General features: G+C 49.0%; 1 protein-coding gene across 4 annotated transcripts in view; it reads right to left on the reverse strand.

Moving 5' to 3' along the window:
* Positions 1-2,649: 2,649 nt before the first annotated feature.
* The window catches only part of Fgd5 (FYVE, RhoGEF and PH domain containing 5), a 164,012-nt gene continuing 146,862 nt past the window's right edge, over positions 2,650-19,799 (reverse strand). For all 4 annotated transcript variants that reach the window (XM_055628544.1, XM_055628546.1, XM_055628545.1 and 1 more), the window contains exons 11-21: positions 16,990-17,061; positions 15,963-16,031; positions 13,665-13,748; positions 12,429-12,508; positions 11,059-11,158; positions 10,633-10,770; positions 10,088-10,217; positions 9,085-9,218; positions 7,045-7,173; positions 4,447-4,601; positions 2,650-4,181 (exon numbers count right to left, since the gene is read on the reverse strand). In XM_055628544.1, the coding sequence (XP_055484519.1) occupies positions 4,145-4,181; positions 4,447-4,601; positions 7,045-7,173; positions 9,085-9,218; positions 10,088-10,217; positions 10,633-10,770; positions 11,059-11,158; positions 12,429-12,508; positions 13,665-13,748; positions 15,963-16,031; positions 16,990-17,061 (1,128 nt within the window). In that variant the 3' untranslated portion in view covers positions 2,650-4,144. The remainder of the gene's footprint in view (positions 4,182-4,446; positions 4,602-7,044; positions 7,174-9,084; positions 9,219-10,087; positions 10,218-10,632; positions 10,771-11,058; positions 11,159-12,428; positions 12,509-13,664; positions 13,749-15,962; positions 16,032-16,989; positions 17,062-19,799) is intronic.

A 19,799-nucleotide genomic window follows, 5' to 3' on the forward strand; every position in this document is an offset into this window, starting at 1 on the left:
TACTCCATCCCCCAGAAGCTTGGATTAAAAGTGTACACATCCACAGGTGGATGAAAGAACATTTTTTTTTAAGATCATCCTTGTCACCCCTCATTGAGACATACAGAGTCAGTGTGTCTATGAAGGATGGGCTGCAGGATGGCACAGTATATCTCTGTGATTTAAAAAATGGAACATCTTTGTGGAGCAGATGACAGGATGATATTTAAAAGGAATTAGTGAAATAATTTCAGTGAAAACCAATTGTCAACTTTTCACCAGGCCCCACAAAGTAAAATCCAGGGTCATACTAAATAGTCATATAGCTTTATTTCTTAAAGAACTGTCTAATTTTATGCCTATGAAAACTTGCATAATTATATATGTTGGAATAATTAGGCCCCACACCTCAGGGCATGACCAATTACCATATAACAATGGAGAAGTCATTTGTTTAGGATAGTTCTTTGCACATCTGTGGATCACTGTGTCAGTGCATGCAGTGGGCATGAGGGCCTCAGACTAATTTACCCGTAGTGTCGTGCACATATTTCTTGCTTGAGAGCAGTTCCAAAGAGCACATAACTCACTGCCCTCACTTTACCTAGGACAGGCTTGGAGACAAAGCTGGTGACAGACAGATGGATCTAGAAAATTAGAGCCAAATATTCCTTTGCCTTTCCCCCTAAGTTTAACTGCAGAAACAGTGTGACTTGACTTTCCCAAGGCCTCCCCTGAAGATGAAAATACGCTTTTGTTTGGCTTGGTTTTCATTTCATTCGAGACAGGACCTGATGATGCTACTGCCTCGGCTTCCCAAGTGCCAGAACTCCACACTCGCACCACCATGCTCCACTCAAAAATGTTATTTTAAACTTCCCAAAGTATCATGTCACTGGCCAGCGTCTCCAGAATCAAGTCATGTGAAAGGAGAGAGCTAGCTCAGTAGCACCTTTGTGCTCCAGGTCAACTGCAGTTCGACTAGCAGATAGGAGTCTGTTTTTGCTTTTGAGACAAGGTCTCACATAGCCCAGGCTAGTCTCAGACTTGCTCTGTAGCTGAGGATGAATTACTGATCCTCCTGCCTGTGCCTCCTGAGTGCTGGGATTGTATGCACGTGCCACGGCATCCTGTACTGGGGCTCAAACCCAGGGCTTCATGCATGCTAGGCAAGCACTCTACTGAGCTACATCCCCAGGCCTGCACAATGAGTTCCGAAAAGTGCTTCATGGGCTTGACAGACATAGCCGCCAGCTCTCCTGCCCAGCTGCATCATTTTCCAACCCCTTGGGGCTCACCTTTCTTCTGTGGATCTTAATATACGCTGCCGGCGAAGGCGCCACCCACACACACAGCACTGCCAAGGCCTGCTCTAAGATTTCACTCAGGGCTCACAGGCAGCTTAGCTACTACCCCTTTTCCTCTTTCTGTTTTCTTTTCATCCTGCTGATAGGCAGAACCTTGGAGGCACTCAGAGAAGCCACACCAAACGTATGGGCTGCTCTGAGAAAAACCTCCATGGAGCAGGCAAGGCCATGCTTGAAAGGTTCTTCAAGGCATTGAAGATGCAGGGAGAGGGATCTGATGAACAGGGACACTAGCCTCACTGCCACCCACTGTCCCGGCACTGTCCTGAGAAAGAGAAAGTTCTTCCTGTAATTGTCCTTACCAAGTCTGTGCAAGACCTACAGACAGGTCTTTGTTAATGTTCAGTGTGTACCTGTCTCCCTCAGCTTGTGCGACATTGCAGCAATCTTTCTGTGACAGAGGAGAACAACAGGCTCCCGGCTGTGCCAGTAAGTGACTTCATTTCCTGGGCTACCATGGTTTTTACTGGGGTATATATACAGTACAGGGCTGTTCCATGCGTGCCTGAGGGCAGGAGCTTCAGCAGTATTGAGTGGCATCACAGTCAGCCATTTCTGTAGTATTTGGACCCAGGAGACAGGCATGCCCTGTATCTGCTGAGATGGCTTCATCCCCAGTGGTTCTTCGCAGATTCAGTGGATTGACAGATAACATGGATATTTGAAATGGGCTGGACAAAAAGAAGGACACAAGGGCCACTGTGAGTGGTCAGCCTAAAGCCAGTACTCAGAGAACCATGGAAAAAGAGGTGACAAAGGTCCAAAGATGCAGGGCCTGGCCTATTCACATAGTAGCTGGAGACTGTCTTGGTGAACCTGTCTGCTATATAATCCAGGCATTTTTATCAAGGTAAATATTCCCACAGAATAAAAGTCCCTGCTTGAATATCAGATAGAGCAGGTAGGTTATAGGTTTTGTTTTAAGCCAGGTTAGAGTGCTGGCCTAACAGGCATGAGGGCTTGGGTTCCATAGGCAACACTGGAAATTTTTAAAAATTAAAAAAACAAAAATAACCAGAATAAAAGAACAGAGGTCCTCAGGTGATCTTGGGATATACTGTTTGTCAAATTTAAGAACAGGGAAGTGACACTGGGCATTGTTACAAAGGTCAGGGATGATCCCACTGCCCAGACAGCAGCCCAAGTGCCCCAGTGGGCACCCAAGAAAACAGCCACTGACCACACAGATACTGTGCTGTTTCTGTGCATACATGGGTACTCTTGATCATGTGTAATGCACCAATTAGGAGCATGGGAAGTTACTAAAAAGTGCGACACTAACACTATAGTAAAAATTATTGGAAACTCATGCACTTTTATTGCTGGAATTTTCCATTTAATATTTTCAGTCCACAGTTGACCTCCGGCAATTGAAATCACAGAAGACGAAACAGAAGCGAAGGGGACTACTGTACTAGAGTCCTGCCCCACTTTGTAAAGGTTCATGGGTCTTGGTGGTCCAGTCACATGTGGGTGACTCTGGAAAGGAACCTAGGGTGGTGACACCCTCAGAAGTTAACAGGAACACTTGTCTGTCCGTCCAACGTAAATTATTAACTATACAATGACTGCAAAACATTTAAAAAGAATTGCAAACTAGAAAAAGAAATCCCTGAACATATTTACTGTAATTAAGTCCTTGAGATGGTGCTTTTTACAAAAATCCTTTTTTTCTAGGGGACAAAGCAATGCAATGATGGCAATAATTTTTTTTCAATTGCAGTGAGAATGGGGAGGAATCCTGTTCCTTCTCCTGCATTTTGTAAAATCCACCCAGCATAAAGAACTGTCCAGCAGGAGGTGGCTCTGCCTCAGGTGCCCGAAGGGAGGTGGCGCTGTCTGCCTCAGGTGTGCAGCTCGGAAGTGGCTCAGCTTAGGTGTTCAAAGTGTCTTCCAGCCACCCAGTGCCTCTGTGCTGGCCAAGCCATCTGCCCAGACCACTCTCTGATGACCATCCTTCTCTCTTTCTTCTTGACCTCTCTCAAAAAGGAAGCTCGGTTCAGACGATATAGCCTGAGGATATGTGTTACGGAGAGGACAAACCTCCATCAACAGCATGGTCCGTGTGCACAGTGTGGGCACAGGATGGCACACAGAAACTTAAAGCAGATGCAGACCTCCCATGTTTGAGGGATCTGTGCTGCCACAGTGGGCAGCCCTGGTGAGGTGCTGAGGATTCTGGGAAGGAGGGAGCCACTACCACTCTCTTGTTAAGTTATGGCAGCCTTCCTTTCATAGGAAAGGAGGACTCTCCCCTTCTTCCTTAGCCTGGCAAGCCACAGCAAGGCCACAGGAGCCACTTTCCACAGCAATTGAGTCCTGGCCCTGTCTGCAGCAACTCCTGGTCCAGCCCTAGGGGGACAGCGCTGGAGGCAGCAACTCAGCAGGATGCATGGCTGTTACTTTCTGGTTGGTTCCCACATTACCTGAGGTCCCATATGCACATCACAGAAAGTGGAAAGTGGTCCTAATCACTAGAAGTAAAACCAGAAAAAGCCAGTTTCTACTAAAAAAGCACATGTTGCTAAATGTCCTTTTCTCTTGGTTTTCATGTCTTCAAGGTACTAATTTTTAACTCACTTTTAGATAAGGGTACAGTTTATGATGGGGCTGGGAAACATGAAGGCAGAAAAAAAGAGGTCCATAAATATCCCTTAGGGTTCCACCTGTGAGGGAAAAGGTCAAGCCTCACGCAGAACCCACACGTGCATCCAGATGAGCGGAGACCCGGAGTAGCTTCTGGAAGGGTTCACACATTAATGTAGGAGTTTGTTCTAAGTCCATGTGCCTGGTGACTGCTATAACACACTGGCATCTTCCATGGCCTCCATCCACCTGTGAAACAGAAAACAGCACTGGATATCTATGTGGCTGGACTAGATTCCTGCTAGGCTGTTTGTATGTATTTCCCAGACATGTTTCCCATATTTAGAAAACAGCCTGGGACAGTGTGAAAGTGGTGGAACCAATGCCCACGCATATAAAGAAGTCATGAGAGTCTAAGTCTCATGGCCCAGAACATGGAAGCCTAAGTAGAACAATGCAGGACAATAGTGTATTTTTCTGCAAGGCAGACAAGAAGACTAGCTGTTGTTGGTACCTCTGAGCAGAATTGCTATCCTCTGCTTTGAAGCTATAAAACAGGGTTTTCTTGTGGTAAAGATGAAAAACAGGTCCTGCTTCACTGCTGCCCTCCTCCTTTTCTGGGGCAATAGTAAAACCCAGCAGAGGTATGCTCTCCATGGCCACTTTGTCCTGTGGGGACAGAAGGAAAACCTGATGTTAAAATCGAACCTGTAACCGCCCCCCCCCATGCCCAAGGCTCAAGGAGCATCATGTGAGAGGAAGAATAAAAGAGGTGAAGGATAGGAGGAGCACTATTAAATACGCCTCTAGATTTGACATAGCCATTGTATCATGAGCTCATTGCAGCCATGATCACCCAGGCAAGATCAAGACAACAAGCTCAGGTGGCAGCCAATGGATGGCACTCTTTGGATTCACTGGGTGACATATACACATACACACACACACATACACACATATGCGCATGTACATACATACACACAAATGTACACAAGCATACATACAGGCCTGCATACATACAGGCCTGCATACACACATGCGCGCGCACACACACACACACACACACACACACACACAGGAGAGGGCAGGAAAGTGGGAGAGATATATGTTGGGGGCATTGGTGGAGTGGGGGGGTGGATAAGATGAAGATACATGGTTTACAAATGTAAAACTATCAAACAATAAATAAAGGATGTTTAAAACCCACACCTGTATCAGCCCCTAGCATTGATCCTTGCCTCCATAGAGGAACACCTATGCGTGGGGCAGATTCTGATCACCCTTGCTTTCAGTCAGGGCCAGTCCAAGAAAGGAAAGGGACTTAACAGGTTCTGACAGGAAATGTGGCTGGACATGTTCAGTGCCATTATCTTTTAAATTCTCTACCACAGCATGGAGGAAGAGCCAGGATTTGAACTCACAGCCTTCCAGCTTTCTTCCTACAGACTAGTCAATGACTTAGTGTCCCAGAGTTTGTTCTAGCAACACATTCAGTACTCATTCCACCAAGCCTTCATTTAAGGTATCTCAGCAAGAGCCTTCCAGGGTCTAGGCTATGATGTCACGAGCACTCACGAGATGGACGGAGAGAACACACAGGACACTGGAAATACAGTGCTCAGTGGAAAATCCAAGGTTTTTAAATATGAAGAAAGTAGGCTTTTAGGTGGATGAAAAGTGCATGTTTATAAGTAGTGAAGCCTCCATAAAACGCACGCAAGAGAGTTAATCAAGCCTGGCAGAATGGCAGCAGCAAGGTTACTGCCGGGAGAAAGCACCTGGCAGATGGCAATTTTGCTCAGACACCGTCTTGCCAAGCTAGAATTCCCCTAACCTGACAGATTACAAAATGCCCTGCCTCTGTTCTTGCTTTTCTTCTTCTTCTTCCTCCTCCTCCTCCTCCTCCTCCTCCTCCTCCTCCTCCTCCTCCTCCTCCTCCTCATTATTATTCTCCTGAAAAGCTTTACACTATAGCTTAGTCTGGCCTAGGACTCATGGTAATTCCCCTGCCTCAGCTTTCTGAGTGCTAGGATTCGTTGGCATGCACCACCATGCTTGGCTCTAAGGCATTCCTTCCTAGGAAGGGGGCCGCTCTGAATATGCTCCAACTTTCAGTTTGAAAAGGTGAGTCCCTGTCCTCCATGGAGAAAGTCCCGCTCTAGACAAATGAACCAAGGCCCCCTCTGTCAGCCTAGTGCCAGAAGATGACACACATAGTGAGCACTACAGCTGCAGGTCTTTCTAGAGGGAGGCAGATCATCTGAGAAAGTCTAGCCCTAGGTTGACCTACCAAAACTTGGGACATATTTAAGTCTTGACTGTAAAGTGCATTGGTCTTATGGAAGCCCCAAGGTGGTAGGACCTGGAGATGGAAACCACCTTATTGCCTAGCCCATTCAGGCTCTGCAGAACCAGCCAGCGAGATCACACCACCACAGCCCGCATCTGTCTACTCTGGGAGCAGGTCTGGGCTTTTTGTTTGTATTTTATTTTTGACACAGGAGCTTGTATTGTCCAAGCCTGTTTTGAAATCACTATGTAGCTGAGGATGACCTTGAACTTCTGCTTCTCCTGACGTGGTGCTAGAACCACACCTAGGCTGTGTGGGCTAGGGACCGAACCCCAAGCTTCGGGCATGCTATGCAGTGTTCTACCAACCAAGTTGCAGCCCCAGCCCTTCCTTGTATTTTAGAAACGAAAACCAGTATGTCCTACAAAAGTAGCAATGCGCTTGCATTTAGAAGCCTCACAGGAGCCCTCGGTTATTTTAGTAAAAGCAACAGACAGGCACACAGGGAGCAGTTTTCTCTGAGCTGCGACATGTTGTCTGTCCCAAGCAACCAAGATAACAGAACAGGAGCGAGTTTTCTCTTGTGACCTTGTCCTGGCTGCAGAGCCTGTGACATTTAAGTACTCTGTGAATGCTCACAGCCACACACCAACACAAAGATTTGATTACCAGCAGAAGAGGTCCCGCTGTCCAGGACTCATGCTTGCAGGTGACAAGATACATAAAGACCCCAGCTGGCTTCCCCGCTACCTGTCACCCCTACTGTCACATATATGCTTAACACAGGCCTCCCTCAGAGAACAGCCACAGAAAGAACTGTACCTCACTAGCCAGGTAGGTGTAGAGCACTTTGCCCTTGATGACAAGCCAGAGTTTCTTCCAGCGCCGCTTGCCACTCTTACAGCGGCTCAAGTAGCCACTGATGGCAGAGCCCTCTCCCGACGCCGCCACCTGGTGGAGAGGAAGCAAAGCAGGCACACAGTCAAAATGGCTGGGCAGACTATCTGGCAGAGGGGTGTGAAAGCTGAGCGGATCTCTGGGCCCTTGTGATCAGCAAAGCTGTTTCAGATCTAAGAAACAGATGTGAAAGTCTAAAGCTGCCCCTCCTGGGATCCTACACCCTCCCAGGCTGCAAGACAGATTGGACTACCTTCAGCTTAGAATGTCTCTTGCCTGGCAGAGTAGATGCAGCCCTACTGTGTCATACTGCTGCCTGTGTTTAGGTGACCTCCTGCTGCACAGGCTCTGTTGGTGGCTTACCCTGAATAGGGCACTGCCACACTGTGTGAGCACATATGAGGCCCTGGGTTCCACCACCAGCACCAGAAAACAAAGAAAGCCAAAGAGACCCCCAGTTTGGCTTAGAGGGATGCAGTCCAGGGTTCCAATCAGGCTCCAGCAGTAGCTATGGATATCACCAGGCAATTTACTGCCTTCCTGTGGGCCTCCATTTTCTTACTAGTAAACCGCATGAAGCATCCTGACAGATACAGTGCCTGACGTACAGTGAGTGAGCTGGAAAGCAACATGGCCAATTTTAGGGATAATTCCCTCATTTTACAGACAGGGAAACTGAGGCCCAGAGAAACAAGGGATTTCCTAAAGTTCAGTCCCCACCCCACCCCACCCCCAGCTTATTAGAGGATAAAACTTGGGACTCTCAGCAAACACTCAGGGTTTAGAGGCTAGAACCTACAACTAGCTCAGGCTGGAAAGGAAGCTGGGGTTAATTCTGACCTGATGCAGGGCACGAGATTCCTAACTCTTGCCTGGGCTCTTGCCCCACCTGCCCTGATGGAGCACTTCCACAGATATGATTCTGCAACCTCCAGAGAGCTATATACTCAGTTGCTCACACAGGTTTCCTCCACTTTCCCCTGGGAAACAACGCTGCAGAGACACAGTCCCAACAATGGAAGAGGTTGCTGGGAGCGGAGCTGTCAGGTGCTCATCTCCTTGATCCTCTACTGGACCAAGGGGCTAGCAGAAGCAAACAAGGATCTGTAAACATGTTTCTGTATCATGAACATGTGAACATTCAAAGGGTCCATAAGAATTCTGGTCATGGATGGAAAGACAGAAAAACTCACCTCTATCCTATATTGTTGTGTATACTTTTTTTTTTTTTTACCATGTATATATTATTTTCAAGATTTTGGGATGCTATCATAACTTTACACATCATCAATAGGCAGGTGATTTACCTCTAAGCTATGTCCTAGCTGCATCTCCAAGATCTTCAGTTAGCAAATGGAGTAAGTTGATGGCTAAAACAGCACCCATTCACAGATCTTCCCTCCCTAACACATCAGCAGCTTGATGATGAATATTAATGGACACTTGGCTGCAGCTGGCCATGCCTCTCGGGAAGGCTCTGCTGGTGGGCACGTGCTGCACTGCCTGGGGTTCCTGTCTGCAGGACAGACCCGTGTTCAGCCAGTTGTGAGGTTTCTCGCACACTCTCATTGCCTCCAGGAGGCTCAGCACCCGTGCTTCTCCCCTCCCAGCAGCCTGGGAACATGTGGGGCTCTCAAATGCCGACAAAGGACAATTAACTGTGACTGTGACCCACCAGTGACCTGAGCAGGCCCTCTGGGGACTAATCCTACCCTATGGGGCAGGAGGAAAAGAAAGACAAGCGGCCACACAAGATGCCTCCCAAGCTCTTCTGCGGCTGCATAGGTGTCTTCTGAAGACAGGATTATCCTCAGTGATGGCACCACCTGGGCTCAGTCTTGGGTTCTTTCCCGGGAGGAGTTCACTTTGTCCAGACGAGCCTGCCTAGGCTGTGCACAGGAGGATCTGAGACTGCCTCCCAATGATAGGAACCTCCCAAAGCCATGTTTCCCATGTATGCCTTACCTCGGTCAGGGCTGAAGGGACTTTCTTCTGCTTCTTGAAAGTTGAAGGGCTAATGCTGTGGAAGACGGAGGAGAAGGTGCTGCCCGTGGAAAAGCGGGATGAGGACAGTGGGAAGCTCATGCTGACCGGGCGCTCTGCAGAGGGGAAAGGTTGTCTCTAGAATGCTGGCTCAGGTCCCTCCAAGGCTCATGGGGGTGGGAGTCAATGGTACCAAGATGGCTGTCATGCTCCTTCCTGCTGATGCCATACCATGGTTCTGGGGAACGGGGGCCACTTTCCCAGGATACTGGTCAGCTGTCCTGAATCCAACAGCAGGACTATGCCTCCCCTGAAGACCTTGCTGTAGCTTCAGAAAGGCCCAAGATATAGCTGCTGTCTCTCCTGCCTGGTTCTTCTGGCCACAGCCTGTCACTTAAGTACCAAGTCTCAAGGGTCAGTTTAGCTTCTTTTTTCATGACTCATAAGCACCGCCTAGCAGCCTTCCAAATACGCTAAAAGATTCCAAAGGCAGAAGGCCCATGGAATCCTCTCAATAGTCCCACAGAGCTAGGGAGAAGGCTCAGCAGGTAGGAGCACATACTGCCCAAGTCAGGATCCCAGGACCAATGTCAGATGGCTCATAGCTGCCTGTAACTCCAGCTCCAGGGGATCTGATGTCTTCTGGCCTTTGGGGCCCCTGCACTCACATGCACATACTCATACAGACACATGTAACTAAAAATAGATCTTTTTTTAAAAAAGTTCAACAGAACATAGGTCTACCGAATACCCCCAGAAGGGTCATCCACAGTAGACAGCCACAGTAGCCCTGCCTATCAAGTAGCACAGCACCTATCAAGTTCCCTTGAACCTTGGCTTCTCCACAGGCTGTCTTTATGCAGAATATCTTCTTCCTTCTTTAGGAGAAAGCAGGTTCAAACAGGAACCCAGGCCACAGAACTGTCGTGAGAACTTAGGGAGAAGCCATCAGGCCTGGAAGAAGGCAAGAGCCTTTTAGAGTTACCTCTCATGGGACCTGGGACAGGCCCATTCCTCAGCTTCAGTTCCCGGAAGCAGCCATCACAGACCTTGGCCATCCGGTTCTTGAGGCACTTCAGTGGGTACTTGTTTCGAGAGCAGTTCCGGCACACAATCTGACACCCCGGTAGGGACACACATGTAAGCTGTCAGTCACCCTCTCCTTCTGTCAGCCTACCCCTCACCTCCTCCAGGGAGCCCCAGGTTTCCAGCTGCTCATGTGGACCCCTGCTTTTCCAGGGTGGGCTGCAGAGTGTCTCTGAGCAAGTACCCACTTTTCTGAAGAGCTGTGCCCATTACCATAAAGTAACAATCCTCCAACAACCAAAATGGTGAGCATTCTGGTGTTCTTAACAATGTGTGGTGGTGGCAGAAAGAGCCCGGGGCTGGCCATGATTGGTGGATTTCAGTGTAATGAGCAGGAACAAGCTATACTTCTCCGGATGACTTTGAACTGGCCCCCTGAGCCCCACAGGCAGGGACATGCCCTCTCTTCCCTGAGCACACCCTCCTCCTTAGTCTGTCACTCACCTTGCCACAGGCATGGCAGTGGTGGCGCCTCACGGTGAGCGAGAAGTCACAGCCGCAGTTCATGCACATCATAGCATGTGTGACAGGCACCAGGGTAGGGAGCCTCTCCCCGAGGCTGATCCCCAGCCTCTCCCGGATCTGCAGCAACCAGCAACCACAGTCAGGGGACAGCCAGAGGGACAGCTGGGGAAGGGGCGGCCCCTTTCTCCCTGATTCTGAGCGAAGTCTCCTACATCCCTGGGTCTGCTTGCTAGACTGCAAGGCATGCTCCTGGGCCGAACTTTGGTGCCATGCTCTGACAGGAGCATGGTAGCTGGGATGAATGAGGACAATGCAATGCTCCTAGGACAGGAAGTACCTATCCTCTTACCGTGAGTAGCCTACAACAGGACCCAGCCTAGGAACCCTGGGGCAGCCCCCACTCACCTCCACGCTGTGGTGGAAGGCAGCCAGCGCCTGGGTCTTGTAGTCCTCCGGGAGGGCTCTGGTCAGACAGTAATGCCACTCGTCTCTCTCAGCGCAGGAGCTGTAGGCCCAGGCTGGGTGAGCCACAGTGCCATGGCTCTGCCTGGCACTCTCTCTCTTACAATGAGTCCTTGCTCAGCAGCCTCTTGGCTTGAATCTAGCCTAATGTCCAAGCCCCTTTCTGCCCAGAGCTGAAGGCCACCCAGGAGGAAGGTGGGTGGAAATTCTAAGTTCCCACTAGGTGTTGCTCTTGCCTTGCACAGGAGCTTCCTGAAGCACAGGAAAGCCTGGGCAGGGGGAAGGCAACCACTTTTGGTCTGCTGTTCAGAGGGCAAATGGGTAAGGTGGGTAGCCAGGATCACAGTGCTTAAAGAAGACATATAACTGTCTTCCAGTGGCCAGGGCGTGGGACATCAGGAAAGCAGACCTGCTAATGGCAGTTGCTACTCCAGGCCACAGGACAGACAGACAGCAGTGCCCCAGTCAGGAGGAGACAATCAGTGTGGTCTGCCCCACCCTGTCACGTCAGAAACTACTAATTGCATCAGGCAGAGAGGAGAGGCCATTGGAGCCACCTCAGGAATCACCTCCTCCAGGAAATCTTCCCGCCCCCTTGGGAAACTCCCTCTATCTCTTCTATCATCTAGGATTATAGCAAAAAGGTAACACCTACAAACATGGGGCTCTCATCAGACCCCAAATCAACTGGCACCTTGATCTTGCATTTCCCAACTGCTAGACTGGGAGAAGCAGATTTTGTTTATCTAACAACTGGTTCATGGTGTTTTAATTACAGCATCCTCCCCAAAAGACAGAACGGTTGGTGATGGCCCTTCACTCACCATTTTCCTCTTGCTAAGCCTGACAGCCCACTGCGCACACAACAAATCTGAGTCACCAAAGGATCACATCTGTAACATTTTTTGATCAAATACTTTCACAGGGCCTACAGTCCTCCGAACATAGGAACCAGAATTTATGCTTTGTTTTGTGCTCAACCAGGGCCTTGAGTGTGTCAGGCAGGCACTCTACCACTAAGCTAAGCCCCAAACCTCAGGAGTTTTTCTTTTCTTTTTCCTTTTGGTTATTGTTTCTGATGGTGTGCGTGTGCGTGTGTGTGTGTGCACATGTGTGCGCACAGCGATGAGTGTGGAAGTTAGAGGTCAACCTCAGGTGTCTTCCTCAATGATTCTTAACCTTGTTTATCATTATTTTAAAAAAGATTTATTTGTATGTGTGTTTTGCCTGTGTGTATCTAACCATAGCATGTGCTTGCGGTGCCCACGGAGGCCAGAACAGAGTTTTGCAACCTGGGCATGACTCCCCCATACCTTGCAGACAGCGTCAGGCAGGACTCAGGAGTTTCGATCTTGAGAGCATACGGCACTTTGTCCATCACAGGGCGGCTGACCTACCAGGAAAACCAACAGCATCTGCTTCAGGGCGGGAGAGGGAGTAGCACAGACAGCTTTGTCCACTGATAGTGGGTGGACAGGGCTCTGATGAACGTGGATGCTTTTACTACCTGCTGCTCTGCTGGCTCTCCTCAGTACCCCCTTCCTCAGACACTACCTTCAGATGGCATCAGAATTAACATTTCAAATTTTTCTCTGCCCCAAGAGTTCCCAAAAGCGCCCACACACCCTTATGTTTGAGATCAAGATTAACTGTGTTAGTCCAAACTTTACACATACAACAGCTGAGAAGTGATCATTGATGGATGAATGGAGAACACACACACACACACACACACACACAAACACACACAGATACACAGCTGGGCACAGTGGTACAGCACTCACAGAGGCAGAGGCAGGAGGATCTCTGTGAGTTCAAGGCCAGCCTGGTCTACAAAGCGAGTCCAGGACAGCCAAGGCTACACAGAGAATCCCTGTCTCAAAAACAAAAACAAAACCAGAAAAAAAAGAGAGAAACAGAGAGAGCGAGAGTGATAAAGGAAGCCAATATGCGTGCCTAGAAAAGGAAGGCACCTCTGACCAAGCTGCTGCTTGACCACAAAGCTAAGTGAAACCAGCTGCCTCCAAGAACAAAAAAATGCTGTGGAATTCTACCTACATGAGGTCACTCAACCAGTCAAATTCGATAGAACAAATGGGAGTCTGTGTTTAATGGAGAGTTTCTGTTTGGGAAGGTAGGAAGCTTCTAGAGTCGGGCAGTGCTGTGGGCTCAGCACTGATTCAGCCACTGAGCTCTGCCCTTCAGATGGCGCGGAGGGTTTTAATGTGGTATGTGACTCTTACCACACCCAACAATATAACCCAGACCTGTTTGATTGCTCCCTCCCTCCAAGTGGTTTCGCTGTCCTACTTGTGAGGAGACCCTCCCCTGTGTTCCCCATCCACTCTGAGATTATATCATTGGCCCCTCATTGTTTCTGGGCAACCCCGTGCTTAAACCTGCTGCGGTCCTCACTAAACACTATATCCTGGAGACTTGGTCCTTAGCAGAGAGAAGGAAGGCCGGCTCCATTTCCCCAGCATCTCCCCTGTGAAGGTGTTCCCACCACTGTGGGCCCTACCCCAGGGTACCTGGCTTTAGATATCTACCTTCATATTGGCCACTGGCAACGAGCTCTTCAGACGGTACTTCCCATCCTTCTGAGGATGTGTGTATAGGAGTGTGTCATTCATCTGCAGAGAAGGCATCCAGTCACACCAGTCATAGAGCTTCAGAAAGCTCTCTATATGGGGTGCAGGCACCTGGTAGTCCTCAGTGACAGTCCAACAAGGAACAAAATTATCCTGTGAACCCATCACCACAATTCTACTCCTACAGGGATGCTCAAGAGGACTCAACACATTTGCCGATGCTGTGGGTACCAAGTGTTAGAGCAGCTTATGTACAACAGCTCCAAAGAAGGAACAAACCAAATATCTTTGACAGCTGACAAATAAAGGACCTGAGGTCCAGTCAGGCTGTGAAATACCACACAGCAACCCAAAGGAGCAAGGGGACAGACTGTAGCCAAATGACCAAATCATAGGCATGCTGAGAGGGAAAGCCAGATACCATAAAGGCAGCCCACTGCCTTTATGTGAGGGTCCAACTCAAAGTGACAGCAATCAGGCTAGTGAGTGCCTGGGTCGCTTGGGAGTGGCGGAACACTGCCAGTGCTAGTGCAGCTTTCTGGAAGTGTTACAAATGTTCTCAACCCTGATCCAAGTGGCAATTATACAATGGTGTAAACTCGTCAACAAACACCAACGTGGAACTTAAGACTGGAGCATATGAGTCCACAAGCAAACCAGTTAAAAAGAGAAATGGGGACTGGTGAGGCGGCCCATGCCTTTAATCCCAGCACTTGGGAGACAGAGGCAGGTGAATCTCTGTGAATTGGAAGCCAGCCTGGTCTGCATGGCAAGTTCCAAGCCAGCCAGGGCTACATCGTGAGACCATGCCTTTAAAAGAAAAGAAAAGAAATAAAGTGGAGACCAGTGCGGTGGGTAAAAGCAATTGCTGCCAAGACGGATGAACTCAGTTCAATCCCAGGGGCCCACATGGTAGGAAAAGAAAATGGAGGCCCTCTCTTGCTTCAGGGTTTAATTGAGGCAGCCTGTTCAGGAAATACAGAAGGCCCCTGGCGCCTGACTGCTTGGGGACTGTGGCTCACCCCTTAGCAGGCAACACGCAGCCAGTCCTTGAGCACAGCAGCCATGGCTGCTCTTCATTTCAACACCTGACTCTCTTCCACCTCCACTGAGCCTTGCCTATTCCCAAGACCCCATCTACTTCATCTCATGAATCTTGGCTGTTGGTCTCTGTGTTTCTCTCCTGTCACATTCTGAAGGCTGAGAACAAGGCTGACGGTGATCTTTATCCTCATGTCCCAGCACGGAGGTGTTGCTCTGTGAAGGCTGTAAGCACAGAGCTTTTAGCTGCACTACCTCCATGCTACATAAAACTCCAGCAGTGTGGGGAGGCAGCTGAGAGCAGCCCCACTGACAGCCGCAAGAGGCCCAGAGAACAGAGTGGGGAGACAGATACCTAGCAAACAGCAGGCCTACAGTTTGGCTCTTGGGGTTCCCCTAATGGCCTCTGTGTTGAAGGTGTAGTCCACAGGATGGCACTGTTGGAGGAATGAAACCCTTAGGGGGTAGGGCCAAGTGAAGGGAAGTTAGGTCATTGCAACATGACCTTGAGGAGACTGTAGGAACCCAGCCTCTTCCTCTTCCTATCTTTTGCTTCCTAGCCATGAGGTGAGCGATGGCACTGCCTTGTGTGACTTGGCCACAGGCCCAAAGCTACAGGGGTACCCGATCAAGGCCTGGTACCTCCAGAACTAGGAGGTGGATCTTGCCTTTCCTCTTTAAATCTTGACTGTCTCAGACACTTGTTCTAGAGGCAGGCAGCACAGAAGGTGTGGTGTCTTGGGGTCCTAGACTGGGGCAAAGAGCGACTTGTAGTATGAGACCCTGAGGTTAACATGTTCAAAGTGTGGCTGTATGTCCTCAGACACATATGCTCACTTTCACAAAGTGATGGAACAGAAGCACAACTCTGGGTAGCCTCTGGGTCTTGGCCACCAACCTGTTGCATAAGAGAGACCTAGACAAGTTGGTCCCCTCATCCCTCTGCTGTTGTACACACCACAGAAAGTGCTCAAGTGAAGTTATAGTACCTTAAGAAAACCGGGTTTGAGCTGAGGCATGTGAGCCATTCATTTCAGCAGCAGCACTCCCCACCCCCACCACCCAAATAACATATAAGCAGTGTTTCTTGTTTTGCTTTGTTTTGTTTTGAAAGCTCAGTTTTACATCCTGAAGACTGTCCTGGCTCCTCAACTTGTCACCAAATGCTGGCCCTAGAAAGCCAACAGTGGGGCTTCCCTTATACCCAGAGCTTACCAAGAACAGGTGACGAGGGTGTCGGCTTTTCCCTCTCACTCTCATCAGTGTTCCTTCCTTCAGGAACTCCTGGAGGGAGAGAAGCCAACATCAGAAGCTGAGTGAGAGAGCCTGGGCAGGCTCTGTGTAGGATGGAGACACCATGGCTGCCAGAGTTTCCAGGGACCCAGGATGGGCAGTCCGGCCTTCTGGAAGTATCCTCACACAGCACCAAGATCAACATGGCTCTGGCCACCAAGTATGAGTCCCAACTACGACTCCCTCCCTAACGGCACCGCAAAGGGTCTAATTCAGTACACGTCCTTTGAAGGTTTGCTAAACAGCTGGACCTGTGGATAATAACTCCAGGCCCATCCTTCCAAAGGACACAGGCTTAGCAAAGATTTCAGAGCACAGGACTCCAGTCAGAACCACATATAAGATTTCACAGAATCCTAGGCTAGCACCATCCTGCCGATGTGGCTCAATCCCTCATTCCAACTGGCAGTGATCACACTTTCAGCTATTTCTGAGCTGTGTTGTATGTTTTCCATCTGGAAGCTAAAAAGCAAATCAATCAACCTCTCTCCCACCCCTCCCCTTCTGGGCACAGAACCCAGAACCTTACACACGCTAAGCATGTGCTCCACTCCTGAGTGTCACCCAGCCCCTGTTTTGTTAAGAATGCTATTTTTATGCCGCTTTCTTGGGGCTTGCCTGTGAGAGCTACTCCAATCTCTGCTTTCCTGGCAACTTGGAACTAAAAACACTTGGTACTTTTCTTTTCTTTTCTTTTCTTTCCTCTCTCTCCCACTGGAGAGCTACCCCAGGGGAGCTATGGTGTACAGAACTGACTGGAACTGTTTCTTTAACTGTCCTGAGAGGGCACCATGCAAGGAGGGGTGCAGACAAGCTCCAGGGTGGTGCCTCATGCCCCCCACCCCTCCTAGACAGCACCTGCAGCCAGACCCGTCTGGGGCCAGCCCAGCTGAACAATGGGGCTTATCAGAGTCAGGCTGGCCCTTGTCCTTGCCTGGGCAGCACTCACCCTTCCTGGCTGGAGGAGGTCCCCTTGGCCCCGCACACTGTACTCGATGTGGACCAGCTTCTGCAGATTTTCCTGTGGGCAGGAACAGGAGATGGTTACCCCTCCACTCTCCCCCACCAGGCACTGTATATCCTCCGTAAGAGGACATTGCTTCCACTCCAGAGGAGAAAAACAGAGCTCGGAAAAGACCAGTCCAAATCCAAGCTCCTAGAAATGGCAGGCAGCATGTGGTCTTCAGCCTGGGCTTTCCCAGTGACGAAAGATGAAGAGACCATCACACCTTAGGCCACATTAGGAGGAAGGGGAGGCTGGCAGATGGAGGGAACAAGAATGTAGGGCCAGCAAGAGATGGTTCGGTGGTTAAAGGTACTTGCTGCCGAGCCCGATGACCTGAGTGCCATCTCCTAGAACCCACCTGGTGGAAAAAGAGAACAGACTCCACAAGTTGTTTGTTCTCTATCCTTCCAACACGTGAGCACAATAAATGTAAACAGATTATTTTTAAAGAAGAAATGTCCTTGACTTTGTGAAGGTCAAGTGTGGGCTGGTAACACAATCCAGGGAAATAAAGCTATTGACTCTATGGACAGGACCCGACCTGCAAGCTCTCCACCAGGTGTCTGTCAGGCTCTGAGGGAACACAGGGGCCGGAGTACTGTGAAATAGCAGTTTGCAAGCTGCATATAAGGTCTCAGCACTGGGGAGGCCAGAAGCTCACCAGCCAAAGGCCATGTGCTCTGAGAAGAGGACTCTGTGCCGTGCCCTGACATCACACAGAAGCTGACTATGCCAGAGAATGGGCAAAGACCTTTCTAAGCCCAGCCTTGGACCTGAGGTAGAATGGAGCTTTCATAAAACACTAGGCATGCCCTCCCTCAAAGAAGGCATGCACGGGAAGAGAGCCTTCCTGCCTGCAGAGATTTCTGGAAACAAAGAGTGGAACTGAATGTCAGATCCTCTGGAGTTGAAATTACAGATAGTTCTGAGCTGTCATGTGGGTGCTGGGAATTGAACCCTCGGGTCCTCTGGGAGAGCAGGCAGTGCTCTTAACTTCTGAGCCCTCCCTCCAGCCCTGACTGGACAAATGAGACCTGGAAGTAGATGAGGCTAACAAGGATGGAGGTCAGACTAGTTCCCAGACCAGCATAACTTATGACTGGACTGAATCAACTGGCCCCTTACCCATATCCCATCACACACACACCAAAATGAGAGGCAAATGACTTTTCTCTCAGCCTCCACAGAGCTTATATTAATAGTGCCCAGTATTTAGCCAAAAGTCACAAGAACACTTTGGTTGCAGGCCTAAAAAAAAAAAAAATCCAAGCTGGAACTAATCTGAAAACTTCCTCCTGGATGGCTAGCTTTATAGGGCTGTGGAGGCTGCTGGGGGAGAAATACCATCGATGGTATTACTCAGATAAAAACTCTGCATGTTGCAGTACTGACCTTCTAGGCAAGATGTGTCCACGGGTACAGTAGCGACCCGAAGAATGGCATTAACCAGCTACATTTAGGCTGGATTTCCACAGTAGGAAAGCCTTGTCTGTCACTGCAATCTGCCGTCAAAAGCCCATGGTTTTTTGGTAGGAGGGAACCCACTGGTGTTGCCTTGATAAATAGGTATGTTGTGAAAGTGCATTCTACATGTTCGTGTTTATACATATAGATTAGTGCTGTCCTCAGTCTTGGTCAGACAAGTTTCTTTCTCCATTGGTCAGACTTCCTAACTGTCAAAAGAGCTGAGTATAAACAGTGATTGTATTCAGCCATAAATGAAAATTCTAAATACACTCCTTACAAGTTCCAAGGCCCAGAGAACTCTATGGAAAGGGGTACAGAAAGAATATAAGGGCAGGATGAAGGGAAGGAGTGCTGTGAAATGCCATCTTCTAGACATGACATGGCTATTGCCTTTGTCAAGTCACAGAGACAACGGTCACCTGCCTGAGGCCTACCTGATATCAAGCCAACAAGATCAATCAACATTCCAGCAGGCAGAACCAACTGGATCCAGCGAGTTACAATAACAATAAAAAATGAGACAAAGGAAGATATATACTGGGGTGCTTGGAAGGATTGGAAGAGGACTCGGGATAGATATGATCAAAATATATTTTTTCTATGTATGAAGTCATCAAATAACAAATAAAGGATATGCTACATTTTTTAAAGAAAAAAATCATGAGAACACACTTCCAAAACCAAGTTGTATTGGGAGGATAGGTGAGCTGGCTGGAAAGGCTCAGCAAAGGACACTGGCTGCTCTTATAAAGGACCTGGGTTCAATTCCCTATACTCACATGCCAGCTCACAACCATCTGTCACTCTAGCTCCAAGGTACCCAGTGCCCCCACAGGCTCCAGGCACATATTGGTGCCCAAAGTTTCATGCAGGCAAAACACTCATATACATAGAATAATAAAATAATGAAAAATTTGAAATACCCAAACTGAAATGATAAACCCAACTCATTTTTTAGAGAGAAAGCACTCCACACACCCAGAACAGATGACATGACAGGTACTAGAGTGCTGTACCAAGGAACAAAGCAACTGCCATGCTAGAGGGTCTGGTGCAAAGGTGGATGGCATGTACATGAGAACTTCAGCAGGGCTGTACAGAGGAGTTCAGGGGAATTAAACACACACACACACATACACACACACACACACACACCACAATACAAAGTCTGTTCACAGGCTTGGCTATGAACTGAACAAAGCTGAGGCAAAGAAGAGCCAGAGGTCATAAAGATAGACCACTAGAACACAGAATGAAAACTGAGGGGCTGGGGAGATTGCTATGTG

The sequence above is a fragment of the Psammomys obesus genome, unplaced genomic scaffold (genome assembly GCF_907164565.1).
Source record: "Psammomys obesus unplaced genomic scaffold, mPsaObe1.curated_primary_1811, whole genome shotgun sequence".
NCBI lineage: Eukaryota > Metazoa > Chordata > Mammalia > Rodentia > Muridae > Psammomys > Psammomys obesus.